Source organism: Sorex fumeus, unplaced genomic scaffold (genome assembly GCF_029834395.1).
Source record: "Sorex fumeus unplaced genomic scaffold, SorFum_2.1 ptg000029l, whole genome shotgun sequence".
Taxonomy (NCBI): Eukaryota; Metazoa; Chordata; class Mammalia; order Eulipotyphla; family Soricidae; genus Sorex; species Sorex fumeus.
Genome location: NW_026606086.1, coordinates 10,305,001 through 10,320,102, shown reverse-complemented (window position 1 = coordinate 10,320,102; position 15,102 = coordinate 10,305,001). Strand labels below are relative to the sequence as shown.

The window sequence follows — 15,102 nt, the reverse complement described above, 5'->3', positions numbered from 1 at the left end:
TTTCGTGGGCCACATCTAGTGGTGCTCAGGGCATACTTCTAGCTCTATGCTCAGGGATTACTCCTGGCTGAGTTTGGGGGATCCTTTGGGTTGCTGGGGGTTGAACCCAGGTTGATTGTTCACAGTGCAAATGCCCTACCTGCTATACTATCACTCCAACCCTCTCTTTGTAATTCTTAACTGGAGTGGTGGTTCAGTGTGAAACCTGGAACCAACTGAGTATTGGGACTAGAGTAACAAGGGACCAAGGTTACTGCAACAGTGCCTAGTGGCCTCTAGAACTATGGTGCTATAGAGATGGTGTTGGGGCAGGGACGAGGATACAGTGCCAAGATTCAAACTCTGGATTCCATTATTTCTCCATTGAGCTGATCCGAGGCTCTCTTCTCCTTAACTCCATTTTTAAATAGAAGTATTTAGACATTTCTTACCCAAATAAAGTGGCATTTCTGGAGTGAAAGAGTTTGCAAAGCTGTCTTCAAATTATAGTGCATTGACAACTCTATTATTGAGAATAAAATAATTATGCTCTACATGCAGAATGTAGTATTCTGCAGAATAGTAAACTATTCATATTCCAGTCTGGGTCAATATCACCCAAATAAAAGCTGAATGTGGAGTGGATAGACTATTCTTGTCCTTCCCCACAGCAGTCTTGCAAGTCTCATGGAAAAGAAAGCCATTTATCTGCTGGATTAATATGGACTTGTCCATTTTTATGTCTGATGAACACCTTTTGGCAGGGAAACATCTTCCTTCATAGTTCTGGGACAACAAAGGGATTGTCAGAGTTGGTTGGTATTGTCGTAAATCTGTTTTGTGGCCTCTTTCCTTCCAAATGTAATAGTGATGTTGATTTGTGTTCTTTCCTTCTGAACATCCAGGATTCCAGCAACATGAAGTCCTCCCTGCAGGCGGTGGTGCTTTGGGGGAAGAAGGCCCCTCCCCACAGCATCACTGCCATCATGATCACTGATGACCAGCAAACTATTGTGACAGGAAGTCAGGAGGGTCAGCTGTGTCTTTGGAACCTCTCATCTGAATTAAAGGTTAGTAGAAACTCTAATAATGAAACTGTGCTCAAGAGAAACATAGCTGACTTCTACTTGCAACAACAGTGCATGTTTGTGTGATTGCCAAAAAAAAAAAATACAAAACTTTTTTTCTCATTTCTTTCTTTCTCCTTTTATTTTTATTTTTTTTAAATTTTTTAGTGAATCATCGTGAGGTACAGTTACAGACTTACAAACTTTAGTGTTTATGTTTTAGTTGTACAAAGATCGAGTACCCATCCCTCAACCAGTGCCCATTCTCCACCACCAATGTTCTCAGTATCCCTCCCATCCCCTCCATTCACTGCAGCCCCTGCCCCTTCCCCCCACTCCCACCCCCCCCACTTCTTGTGGCAGGCCCATTCTCTTTCTTTTACTCTCTCTCTCTCTCTCTCTCTCTCTCTCTCTCTCTCTCTCTCTCTCCTTTTGGGTGTTGTGGCTTGCAATACAGGTATTAAGTGGCCATCTTGCTCAGTCAATAGTCTATTTTTAGCACGCATCTCCCATCCTGAGTGGGTCCTTCAAGATTCTTTACTTGGTGGTCCCTTCTCTATCTGAGCTGCCTTTTCCCCCACCATGTGAGGCCAGCTTCCAAGCTGTGGGGCAATCCTCCCAAAACTTTTTTTTTTTTTTTGCTTTTTGGGTCACACCCGACAATGAATGCACAGGGATTACTCCTGGCTCATGCACTCAGGAATTAATTCCTGATGGTGCTCAGGAGACTATATGGGATGCCGGGAATCGCGCTCAGTTAGGCTGTATGCAGGACAAACGCCCTACCTGCTGTGCTATCGCTCCAGCCCCCCAAAACATTATTAAGGTAGTAAATTGCTTTTACTTTTGAATGTGGAGAAAATGAATCAAGATGATACTGGAAAATGATGTGAGTATTTCAGATCTTCATTACCAGTTAAGTATTATCCCTTTCAAGTGGTACTGAGTTTTATTCTTTTATACCCTGAATTATATGTTGAAGTAACATAACTACAGGCATGTAAATATAATTCTAACAATTATGGCTCATTAATCCAAACAGAGGGTATCCTTGAAAACTACTGACTCGTTAACTATTAAACCATTGCTCATTAACTGAATGAGTAATATCTTGATTATCTGGATATTTCTGTCATTTTGACTTTCTTACTCTTCTTTTCATCTCTGTTTGCCTCTGATTTTTGCAGGCCCATTCAAAAAGCTCTAAATCCAATTTACTATTGCAGGCTTCCTATTTCAGAATCTGACCTCACCTAGGATTAGGCCCATTGATTAGCAATTAATTGTCCCTGTCCCAAGCAATAAACATTTAACATATTGGAATAGATATTTTCTTAGCTCCTGCAGCCTCTAGACTCAATTTGAACATTTAAACTAATGATGTACTTAAAGTATACTGCCTTCATTAAGAAGCCTTTTAAAGATCAACTACTATTTTTAGCCTTTAAAGTTTGTCACTTTAAAGCCTAAATTAACAATTAATTGTAATTCTATTTTATAGTGTAATTAATTAACATCTCCTATTACTGAACAGTCACAAAATAGTACTGACAAGAAATACACATCAGACTAGTTCAGCTCAATGTTTATGAACATTGCTAAAAGAAGGAACTGGTATTATTGCTTTGAGAATTGGTCTTCACATTATTATCTCTTCGCAGTTTAAACATAAATTACTAAATTACTTATTTCTGCTCTCCCCCCCCCCAGTTTTCTCTCTGGTTTGGGGTCCACACCCTGAGCACAAATTGCTGGGGATTGTTGAGTCTTATAGAAGCTGAATTCCTAGTTTTCTGATATGGGTACTTTTATTTTTCAAAAAGATTGGATCAGTCGACATTGCTCCCAGCATGCTTTCACTGGACTTTTTGTTCTTTGTGATGTATGCCAATCACACTGGTGTGAGACATTATTTCAGTATTGTTTGGATTTGCACTCCTTGATAATAAATGATGAAGAACATATTTCTTTCATCTTCCATTTGGTCATCTCTATGTATTCTTTGAGGAAGTTGCTATTCACCGCTCCCTTTTTTTTCTTTTTTTAAAAATTTTTATTAGTGAAACACCATGAGGGACAGTTGTAGACTTACAATTGTTGTGCTTGGGTTTCAGTTATACAATAATCGACTACTCATCCCTCCATCAGTGCCCATTAACCACCTTCAATGCTCCCAGTATCCCTCCCACCCACCCTCAACACCCCCCCACCCCACCCCATCCCTGTGGCAGGACATTCCCTTTTGTTCTCTCTCTCATTTCGGGTGCTGTGGTTTGCAAAAGAGGCATCGAGTGGCAATCATGTTCAGTCTATAGTCTACTTTCAGCATGCATCTCTCATCCTGGGAGAATCCTCCCAACACCCTTACTTGGTGCTCCCCTCTCTATCTGAGCTTCCTTCAACCCCAGAATGTTCAGATGGCCTCCAAGTCATGGAATGAACCTCCTGGTACTTATCTCGGTTATTCTTGAGTGTTAGTCTCCCATTTTGTTACTTTATATTCCCCAGATGAATGCAGTCTTTCTATGTCCGTCCCTCTCTTTCTGATTCATTTCACTTAGCAAGATACTTTCCATGTAGTACCACTTTTATGCAAATTTCATGAATTCATCTTTTCTAACAACTGAATAGTACTCCAGTGTGTAGATGTACCAAAGTTTCTTTAACCACTCTTCTGTTCTCGGGCACTCAGGTTTTTTCCAGATTTTGGCTATTGTGAACAGTGCAGCAATGAACATTGAAGTGCGGATGTCATTTTGACTGTACTTTTTTGCCTCTTAGGGATATATTCCCAGAGTGGTATTGCTGGGTCAAATGGGAGCTCAGTTTCTAATTTTTTGAGCATTGTCCATACTGTATTCCTAAAGGGTTGAACCAGTTGGCATTGCCACCAGAAGTGAAGGAGATTCCCTTTCTCACCACATCCACGCCAACACAGGTTGCTTTTGTTCCTTTGGATGTGGGCCAGTCTCTGTGGTGTGAGAAGATATGTCATTGTTGTCTTCATCTACATCTCCCTGATGACTAGTGATGTAGAGCATGTTCTCATGTGCCTTTTAGCCATTCTGATTTCTTCTTTGGGAAAGTTTCTGTTCATTTCATCACCCCATTTTTTGATGAGATTAGATGTTTTCTACTTGTAGAGTTCAACCAGTGCTTTGTATATCCTTGATATCAAGCCCTTATTGGATGGGTATTGGGTGAATATCTTTTCCCATTCTGTAGATTGTCTTTGTATTTTGGTCACTGTATCTTTTGCAGTGCAGAAGCTTCTCAGTTTAATATAGTCCCATTTGTTTATCTCTGTTTCCACTTGGTTGGTCAGTGGCATGTCATTTTTGAAGATACTATTAGCCTCAATATCGTGGAGGATTTCGCCGACCTTGTCTTCAATGTATCTTATAGATTCCAGTCTGATTTTGAGGTCTTTAATCCATTTTTATCTGACTTTTGTGCATGGTGTTAAGTCGAGGTCTAAGCCTATTCTTTTGCAAGTGGTTGTCCAGTTATGACAGCACCATTTGTTAAAGAGGCTTTCCTTGCTCCAATTCACATTTCTTGCTCCCTTATCAAAGATTATATGTTCATATATTTGGGGTTGTGTGTAGGGGTATTCCACCCTGATCCTTTTTTGATGTGGCTGTTCGTTTTTCCCATAAAGTTGTTTCAGAATTTTATATATTTACTTTTTAACCCTTTGTCAAATGTGTGATGGGAAAATATTTTCTTCCAGTCTGTGGGGTGTCATTTTATTCTGGTCATTGTTTCTTTTGCAGCGCAGAAGCTTTTTGATTTGATGCAGTCCCATTTGTTTATCTTTGCTTTTGTTTGCTTGGCGAATGTTATTGAACCATTGAATATATTTCTAGAGTCAGTATTGTGACTTCACATGTGTTTTACATATGTTTCCCATAGTATAATTTATGGATCCAGGTCTGATGTCAAGATTTTAAATCCATATGAGTTTTGTGTAGGTGTTAGAAGTCTGAGTTGAATTTTTTTTTTTTGTATGTGATTGACCAGCTTTCCAAAAACCATTTGCTAAAGAGGCTTTCCTTGATCCACTTCATACTTTTTGCTCCTTAAAAAAAAAGACTGTCAAAGGGCTGGAGTGATAGCACGGTGGGTAGGGCATTTGCCTTGTACGCGGCCGACCCGGGTTTGATTCCCAGCATCCCACGTGGTCCCCTGAGCACTGCCAGGAGTAATTCCTGAGTGCAGAGCCAGGAGTAATCCCTGTGCATCGCCGGGACTGACCCAAAAATCAAAACATAAAACAAAACAAAAAAGACTGTCAAGACACCAAGACTCTGAGATCCAGACTCTCTGAACTCTCTGTTCTATTCCATCGAAGAGTCTGTCCTTATTCCAACACCACACTGTTTTGATTATGATACTTTTGTAGTATAGTTTAAATTGGGAAGAAAGAGGGCTCCTATTTTTTTTAAGATTGCTTTGGCTGTTCAGGATGGGAGTTTATTACTCCATATTTCAACAGCAGTGGGATTATGTCTTCAAAAAATGGCATAGGTATTTTATTATTAAGGTAAAAAGGTAAAGGTAAAGGCCCTCCCGTTGATCGTTGATTTGCTCGAGCGGGCCCAGTAACGTCTCCATTGGAGACTTTGTTGTTACTGTGTCTGGCATATCGAATACTCTCGGTAGCTTGCCGGGCTCTCCGAGAGGGGCGGAGGAATCAAACTCGGGTCGGCCATGTTGGCCGCTTGTAAGGCGAACGCCCTACCCGCTGTGCTATCGCTCCAGCGATATGGTTTAATTTTATTATTAAACCATATTAAACCATTTTTATTAAACCATATAAAATATGTATAATGCTTTGGGCAAGATTGTCATCAGTTTTAAAGATTGTATAATTGAATCACGGTGAGATAGACCCTTACAAAGTTGTTCATGATCAGGTTCCAATCATACAGTGTTCCAACACCATCCCTCTAGCAGTGTGCGGTTCCCAGCAGCAGTGTCCCCAGTTTCGCTCCCATCATCCACCACCCCAGCATGCCTCTATGGCAGGCCTCCTCCTCCTTCTCCTCTCCTCCTCCTCCTTCTTCCTTATTTTTGTCTCTGTCTCCTCCTCTTCCTCTCTTCTTTCTTCTCCTTCTCCTTCTTCTTCCTCTTCCTCTTCCTCCTCTTCCTTCTTTCCCTCCTCCTCTTCCTTCTCCTCCTCCTCCTCCTCCTCCTCCTCCTCCTCCTCCTCCTCCTCCTTTCTTTCTCCTTTGGTATATTGTGGTTTGTAATACAGATACTGAAAGGTTATCCAGTATATCTCATCACCTACTTCTAACACTCAGTTCTTGTCCAACATGATCAGTTCCAGCTATTATTATCATTCTGAACCCTTCTCTACCTTACCTACACTCTGCTCCACACACACTTGTGGTTGGTTCCAAACATTCACCAGTCCTCCAGTCTCTTTTTCCCTGGCCGTGGCTATATCTTATAATACATATATATATATATCTTCTAATATATATATATCTTCTAATATATATAATATATATTCTAATATATATATCTTCTAAGATATATATTATATCTTCTAATATATATATATCAAATAACAGTGCAGTTACTATATATCTATCCCTCTCTTTCTGACTCATTTCACTCAGCATGATATTCTCCAAGTTCATGAATTTATAAAAGATTGCCATTTTGGCAATATTAATCTTTCATTATAGCACAGCAGGTAGGGCATTTGCTTTTCACGCGGCCAACCTGATTCAATTCCTCCGTCCTTCTTGGAGAGCCCTGCAAGAAGTTACTTAGAGTATCCCGCCCACAGACTAGAGTCTTGCAAGCTCCCCGTGGCATATTTGATATGCCAAAACCAGTAACAACAAGTCTCACAATGGAGATGTTACTGGTGCCCGCTCGAGCAAATCGATGAACAATGGGAGGACAGTGCTGCAGTGCTATTATGAAATATTTCATTATTATGAACAGGGAATACATTTTCTTTTATTTATTTTTTTATTTTGAAATATCTTTCTTAAAAAATTGGTAATGTGGTTTACAACAGTTTCTACATTTAAACAAATAATTTTTTTATTGAATTACCATGAGCTACAGTTGGTTGCAAAATTTTCATGTGTGAGTTTCAGTCATACAGTGATAGAACACCCATCCCTCTAACAGTGTACATTTTCCACCACCAATGTCCCCAGTATCCTTCCCCTCCCCCCCGCCCCATGTCCCATTCTTCCCCTTGCTTCTATGGCAGACAATTTCCATATTATTCTCTTTCTACTTATGGATATTAGAAGCCTCAACATTAGAGCAGAATCCATGAGGTACATTGAAGAACAGGTCAGCAATACCCTTCATGACATTGAAGCCAGAGGTATTTTCAAAGGTGAAACGCCAATGACCAAGCAAGAGGAAACAGAGATAAACAAATAGGACTATCTTAAACTATCAAGCTTCTATACCTCAAAAGAAACAGTGACCAGGATAAAAAGACATTCTACATAAAGGGAAAGGATATTCACCCAATACCCTTCGGACAAACAAGTCACTGGTTGAACTCAACAAGAAGAAAACATCCAATTCCATCAAAAAATGGGGTGATGAAATCTGCCTTGTTTTAGATTTGTAATTTTACTTCTCCACCCCCACCAAAGTTGCTAATAACCCACAACCACTGTCACACAATTCCCTTAGAACTGTGATTTTCAACAGACACTTTACCCTGTTTTCATCTTCCTACCAAAGGGCATTTTTTTTTTTTGAGGATCATAAATGGAGACAGGGAGGCGCTACGGGCATGTAGTGGGCAGTGACTAGGAATGCTGTGGATATTCCTCAGGCTCGTGACATCTCATAATGGAACTATGAAACCTGAGTTGCTATTGTGCACAGAACAAGAAATCCAGAGTTAGAGATATGAGGTAGGAGGAGAAATCAGATCAGTTGGAATGAGAGAAAAAAAAGGAGATTTAAGAGGCACTGTGTCAACATTGCATTTTGGAATTTTCTTCTTTTTCTCCTCTTCCTTTTCCTCCATATCTCTTTCCTCCTTGAGACTCAGAGAATCATACGAGTTGCTGAGGAGTGAAACAGCTGGCTATATGAAGGGACTGGCAGAGGAACCCAGGTGTGTGGGACCCAGGGCTGAGATCTCCAAGCCTGCTCGGATCGGGACTGGGCCTCCTCCACCCAGATCCTCCGTCTTCCAGTAGCGAGGCAGTCACACCCACAAATTGCCCCTGACTCAGCTGTGAAATCAATGGCTAAGAGCCAGAGACTCTAAAACCAAGCTTCTGGAAGTACGTAGCCACATTCGTGTCTGTGCGACCTCTTATTGTCTAGTCCTCACTCTCAGAGAACCTGGCAGGCTACTGAGAGTATTCAGCCCACAGGGCAGAGTCTGGCAAGCTCCCCATAGCATATTCAAGATGCAAAAACTCAGTAACAATGATGGGTCTTATTCCCCTGACCCCGAAAGAACCTCCAATGTGGCACTTGCTAAAATCTCCGGGCTAGGACAAATAGAGTCATTACTGGTGCCTACTCGAGGAAATCGATGAACAACGGGATGACAGTGATGCAGTGATTTCTTTTCTTTCTTTTCTTTTCTTTTCTTTTCTTTTCTTTTCTTTTCTTCTTTCCGTTTCCTTTCTTTTCTCTTTCTCTTTTTCTTTCTTTCTTTCTTTCTTTCTTTCTTTCTTTCTTTCTTTCATTATTTCTTTTGTTCTTTCTCTTTTTGGGCTATACCCACCTATGCCCTAGGCTTACTCGTGACTCTGCTCTCAGGGATCAGTCCTGGTGGGCTTGGAGGACCATATGGGGTGCTGGCAATTGAATTGGCTGCATCATGTGAGGGCAAGCACCTTACCCTCTGTATTATCTCTCTCACCCCAGAATTTGAACTCTTAACAATCCTGCTAGCTGTAATGCAGACAAATGATTTTTTATTTTTGTGGTGGGTTGTAGAGGAAGTTGGGGAATCTCTCAAGATGTGCTCAGAACCAAGGGTCCTTCCTGGAAATCCTTCTGCAGCTGGGCCAGTGGTTCAAAAGCAAAAATTTGTGAATGAAATGGTTAGTTGGTCCCTTCATTGCTGGGGAATACTTAAGTTACTTCAGTATTGCTTGGAGTCCAGGGGCCCATCTGAATGGTGCTCAGAGGCCTCTAGAGCTGCACCTAGTTCAGCTAGCATTATTGGGAGTGACCTTGTGGTTGGAGGGTGACTTAAAGTTCACAGACATCCAGAGAAATGATAGCAGGTAGGGAAAACATATGTTGCCATGGTTATGTGTAAAGTGAATTATTAACTTATTAATTATTTATTAATTTTATCATTTACTATTATTTTTAATTTGGGGCCCTAGGGAAGAGTGTATGTTGGTGAATACATCAGGTTCCATGGCCATAAATAGTCACTTTAACTATATAAGGGGGAAACCAATCCACTTTCTTGCGCTATCATTAGACAGGTTACACAGATGCTTTTTATTTGAGGCACTTGTCTGTCTTTCAGGTGTCTCAGAGACTGCCAAAGGTGAGGCTGGCAAAGGGGAAGTTGTAAACAGTAAATTCTTTCTATCTACATAGGTTACTGCTATCTCATATAAGTAAAATCATATAGAAACTGTCCTTCTGTGATTTGATCATTTTACTTAGCATAAAGACTTCAGGCTTTATAAATATCTCCTAGGTAAGGACAAGTAACACATACTTCACTTGTCGTCCTGTTGTTCATTGATGTGCTAGACCAGACACCAGTAATGTCTCCATTCATCACTGTCGCGTGATAGTGTAGCCCAAGGTCTTTCAGGATCAGGGGAATGAGACCCATTATTGTTACAGTTTTTGTCATATCGAATATGCCATGGGTAGCTTGCCAGGTTCTGCCATGAGGGCGAGATATTCTCAGCAGCTTGTTGGGCTCTCTGAGAAGGACAGAGCCTTTTGGGTCGGTCTCTGATTGTTTTTACAGGTGTTCCAGTCTACCGTATGCAACTGACATGTTATAACAACCTGCATGCTGACAAACACATACTTATAATTATTAATATATACATATATACGTATTAATATATACATATATATTTGGGCTGGAGTGATAGCACAGCAGTTAGGAAGTTTGCCTTGCATGCAGCTGACCTGGGTTCGATTCCTCCATCCCTCTCGGAGAGCCTGGCAAGCTACTGAGATTATCTCGCCCGCAGAGCAGAGCCTGGCAAGCTCCCTGTGGTGTATTCAATATGCCAAAAACACTAACAACAAGTCTCACAATGGAGACATTACTGGTGCCCGCTCGAGCAAAATCCATGAACAACGGGAGGACAGTGCTACAGTGCTACATATATGTGTATTTCTATATAGAATATATACATATGTGTATACATATACATGTGTACACACACTATATTTGGGTAGCAGCATGAAAATTTGATGTGAAAGCCTATGTGCTACGTTTTGTCCATAAGTGCAATTTTTTCTAGAGACAAAAATGTCTTTGGGGGCTGGAAGAGAGCTCCACAGGTAGGACAGTTGCCTTGCTCCGGTCTGACTTGGGTTTCATCCTGAGAATCCTGTATGGTTCACAGAACAATGCCAGGCGTGATACCTGAGTGCAGGGTCAGAGTCAGGAGGAAGTCCTCAGCAACACTAGGTATGGCCCCAAAATATGTGGTGTATGTTTTTATATATGTGTGTGTGTAAATATATACATATGGTATATATATATGATATGGTGCATATATAATGATATATAATATATGTTTGATATGATATATATGCCATACATATGTTTATGATGTGTATATAACCAAGCGTCACAAATGCTGGCCGACTTTGACCGTGAGTGTGGAAAGGTAGGACTGCAGCTGAATCTTATGAAGACAATGTTTATGAGAAACAGCCTCGTTCCTGACGCCCCATTCGCTCTCAACGGAACGACCATCTCCGAATGCAACAGCTATGTGTACCTAGGTCGAGAAGTCAACATGACAAATGACCTGGCACCCGAGCTGCGCAGGAGGAAGAGAGCGGCTTGGAACGCCTTCAAGAACGTCGAAGAAATAGCTAAGAGGATGAAGAACCTCCGGCTCCGGGCACATCTCTTCGATTCCACTCTTCTTCCTGCATTAACATATGCCTCAGAGACCTGGGCCCTACGCAAACAAGATGAGAACGCTATCCAGGTCTCCCAAAGAAGAATAGAAAGAGCTATGCTTGGAATATCACGTTTCACTCAAATGAGAGAAAGAATCCGGAGTTCCGACATCTGTTGACGATCAAGAATCAGGGATGCTGTCTCATTTGCCAAGGTGTCGAAAATCAGATGGGCTGGTCACGTAATGAGATTTAAAGACGACCGCTGGACTAGAGCTGTTACCGACTGGATCCCACGGGATGTCAAAAGACCGCGTGGCTGCCCACCTACCAGATGGTCAGACTTCTTCGTCAAGATCATGAACAATCGGTTTGAGGCTCTTCATGTTCCCAGAGCGAACAGATGCCTTTGGGCTACATTAGCACGCGACAGGGACAAATGGAGACGTTACTGGTGCCCGCTTGAGCAAATTGATGACTAACGGGAAGTTAAGTGATTAAGTGATATATCATCTATGTAATTTATTTGATGTGCCCACATTTACTACTTAATTTGCCTATTATGAATAGGAAATGTTAAACTCAGAGATGTCCATATTCTCGGATATTTTTAAATAGTAAAAAATTTTTTGTTTCTCAGATAAAAGAGTGTATAATTCTAATCAATTAAAAATCCCTTTTTGTAGTACGAGAAATTAGTCTGCTATCAGAACTTCGAAGAGTATTTTTGAAGATGAAGACAGAAAACAATGATCTTACATAATAACTTAGCCTCATTACTATATTTCAGTTATGTTTGAATTGTAGAGAAATTTTCAATGAAGAGATTTATATTGTCATTACTGGGCATTGAACACGGATCGTGTTTGTGAAAATCTGCTCATTTGTAACCTTTCCCCCACCACAGTTGATATTAATTGCGTATTATTTATTGATAATCTTTTCTCCATTTAAGGGTTCCTTAACTATTTTTCTGCTTTGTAGTTTGATTTTTATATTTTTGTTTTACAAAAGAATGGATTTTGTTCACACATGAGTTTAACTTGGAATCTTAACTTTTTTAAATTGAATCACTGTGAGCTTGCAGAACTTTTATGTTTGCGTTTCAGTTAAATAATGATAGAACACCCATCCCTCCACCAGTGTACATTTTCCACCACCAATGTCCCCAGTAACCCTCCCCCACAGCCCGTCACACCCCTCCGCCTGCATCTATGCAGACAATTTCCCTCTTACTCTCTCTCTTCTTGTGGGTATTATGGCTTGTGATACAGACAATGAGAGACAATCATGTTTGGTCCTTTATCTACTTACAGTGCACATTTCCCATCCCGAGCCATCCTTCCAAACATCACCGATTTAGTGGTCTCTTCTCTATCCCAGCTGCCTTCTTCTGCAGCCCCTAAGGCAGACTACAATCAGAGATGAATGTTTTTGGCCCTTGTCTCTACCATCCTTGTGTCAGTTTCATCTTATGATATTTTTGATTCCACAAATGAGTGCAGTTGTCCCTCTCTTTCTGAGTCATTTCACTTAGCATGATACTCTCCATGACCATCCTCTTATGTGCAAATTTTATTATATAATATTTTGGGGGGTGGCTAGTGGGAGGCCCCAATGGCTCTTCCCCTAGCGGCCCAGGGTTCGGGGGCCTTGGGCCACTCATCCAGCAGGGGCGGCCTGGGTCATGGGGCAGATGTTGGACAAAATGAGGGCGAAGACGATTGGTTGATCAGATGCCATTTATTCCATTCCCCCACGCGCCCGCCCCTGTCTCTCTGAGCCCCCCCCATTCTAGTCTCATGCTGCCCCTCATTCCCGTCTCCTCCTGTCTCTCCCGCTCATCTCTCCGCGCTCCCTCTCACAGCCTGGGCTCTCTCTCTCTCCACCTGCTGCTCCTGAATTCTTTTACATTCTTCTCCCTCTGTCCCCCTTGCTAGTTTCTCCTTGTTCCATCTTGCTACCCTGCTCTCTCTCATCTCCAACTCACTTGTCTCTCCAACTTCCCATCACTCTGGGCCAACACTGCTCCCAGTCTGGTAGCCAAATCAACATAAGGCTGCCATCAGGCTCAGGGGCAGAAACACCACCTGGGGTATTCTAAAGCCCTCCCTGACTGCCCAAGGGCAAAATACCTCCTAAGGAGTTTTTCTCCTTTCCTCAGTCCAATAACTCTATCAGCATCTTAATACTAGTTATTTTTGTATGGACACAGTAAGAGATACACTGAGTTTGTAGGGTGGCTCTTCTGGGAACATCTTGCCGCAGACTCAGAATATAGTACTCAGGCCAGATTAACCATTCCTAATCCTAGCAGGGTTCGAATCTAGTTATTACTTTTTGGATCATGAGAGCATTTGTCTATGACCAAGCTCTTAACTTATAGTTAAGCATTAGGCACTTTGGCCACACCCATCTCCATGCCAGGGTAGCTCATAACTCACTGCTTGACCAGGGTCCATCCAGTCCCTCGTCAGGATCCTGTCTTTGGGGGTGCTAGGAAGTAAGGGCAACTGAGGCTTAGATCAAGAGAACAGATGCCTAGGAGATAAATATCACTGAGCGTCATAAACTCCCATGTTACAAAAGCATAGCCTTTATGGTTTTCTGTCCATACAAAAAGGACATTGCTCTGAATAAAGTATGCAAAGGACTTAAGGAGAAGAGAAAAATATTATTTACAAGTCAATAGAGCACAAAGAAAGAAGTTACAAATAAACACAGAGGAATGGGAGCACTGTGATGGGAGCAACCCTATAAACCTAAACTATGTGAGGCTATGCAAGTAGGACAAACCAATGTTATCCTACAGCTTAGAGCTCTTTTGAAGTCTTTTCCCATTATATATTGTTTTCTGTAGGATTTCTGCAGTTCGTCTTCATAGAATCTTAATTTCTATATAGAAAAGTTAGTTTTTACTGTATCTGAGGCATGAAGCTAAATAAACCATTACAATAGAGAAAAGGTAAATATTTTTGTGTTACTTTGTAAGCTTCTGTATCCTCATAATTGATATTAATATACTGCTTTTACTTGGGGCATATTTTGTACATAATAAAATCAACACTGATTTAATTGTACTGAACACTTTGATGTTGTAATATAGGTATGACAATCATCTAGATTTCAGGATGGATAGAAAACCAAAAAAAAAAATCAAATTTTGTATAACAGAATCCTTTTATTTAGAAGTAGGTTATTCCGTAGATTTGGTTAAGTCATATGTTTCTTTTCCTGAATATTATGCACAGCAAGTACATAGAGTAGTTTTCTAATCAGGATTATGAATATTTATATCGTGTGAAGTATGTATCTTTCAGTTAAAGCTTTTACTGAAAGCTTACCCTACCATTTTCAGATTTCAGCTAAAGAACTTCTCTTCGGTCATTCAGCTTCGGTGACATGTTTGGCAAAAGCAAGAGACTTCTCTAAGCAGCCTTATGTGGTTAGTGCTGCTGAAAATGGGTAGGTAAATGTATGTGACTGTGTATTTATTTTCTTTCTTTTTCTCTTTACGAAACCAGGAAGGAGTATGGGATCCTAGGGCTTGAGGGACTCTTTAGCTAGTAACATGTCACCTTTAATATTAGAAAATTTCATTTGAGTCGTTGAATATCTTGTGATCGAGCCGAGGAATGTAACCTCTGCTACAATATCTGTGTGCATATATATGTAAATCCATATATCAAATTAATACCAAAATAACATCTTTACATCTGTATCATATTTCTGTGATAACCTTACTATGTAGAGGATACTGACAAATGTTACTGAATGTGCAAATGAACATGAAAAAGATTGGTGATTATTATTTTTGTGTATTAGTTCACTTTGTGCTTTTAAGCAAACACATTCATATCTTCATGGTTTTGTAAAACAATTCAGTAGTTACCGTTTTTATGTTTACACTTGTCTGATGACATTTTACAACTAACTGAGAAGCAACTTAATTTTAAGTGGAGTGATGAGAGAAGAG

The 15,102-nt window shown here is 40.7% G+C and overlaps 1 protein-coding gene across 1 annotated transcript in view; it reads left to right on the top strand.

Annotated features, from left to right (window-relative positions):
* The first annotated feature begins 890 nt into the window (after positions 1-890).
* The window catches only part of WDR72 (WD repeat domain 72), a 224,983-nt gene continuing 210,771 nt past the window's right edge, over positions 891-15,102 (top strand). Inside the window, exons 1-2 of the mRNA XM_056115668.1 lie at positions 891-1,049; positions 14,485-14,591. Of these exons, the coding sequence (XP_055971643.1) occupies positions 897-1,049; positions 14,485-14,591 (260 nt within the window). The 5' untranslated portion in view covers positions 891-896. The remainder of the gene's footprint in view (positions 1,050-14,484; positions 14,592-15,102) is intronic.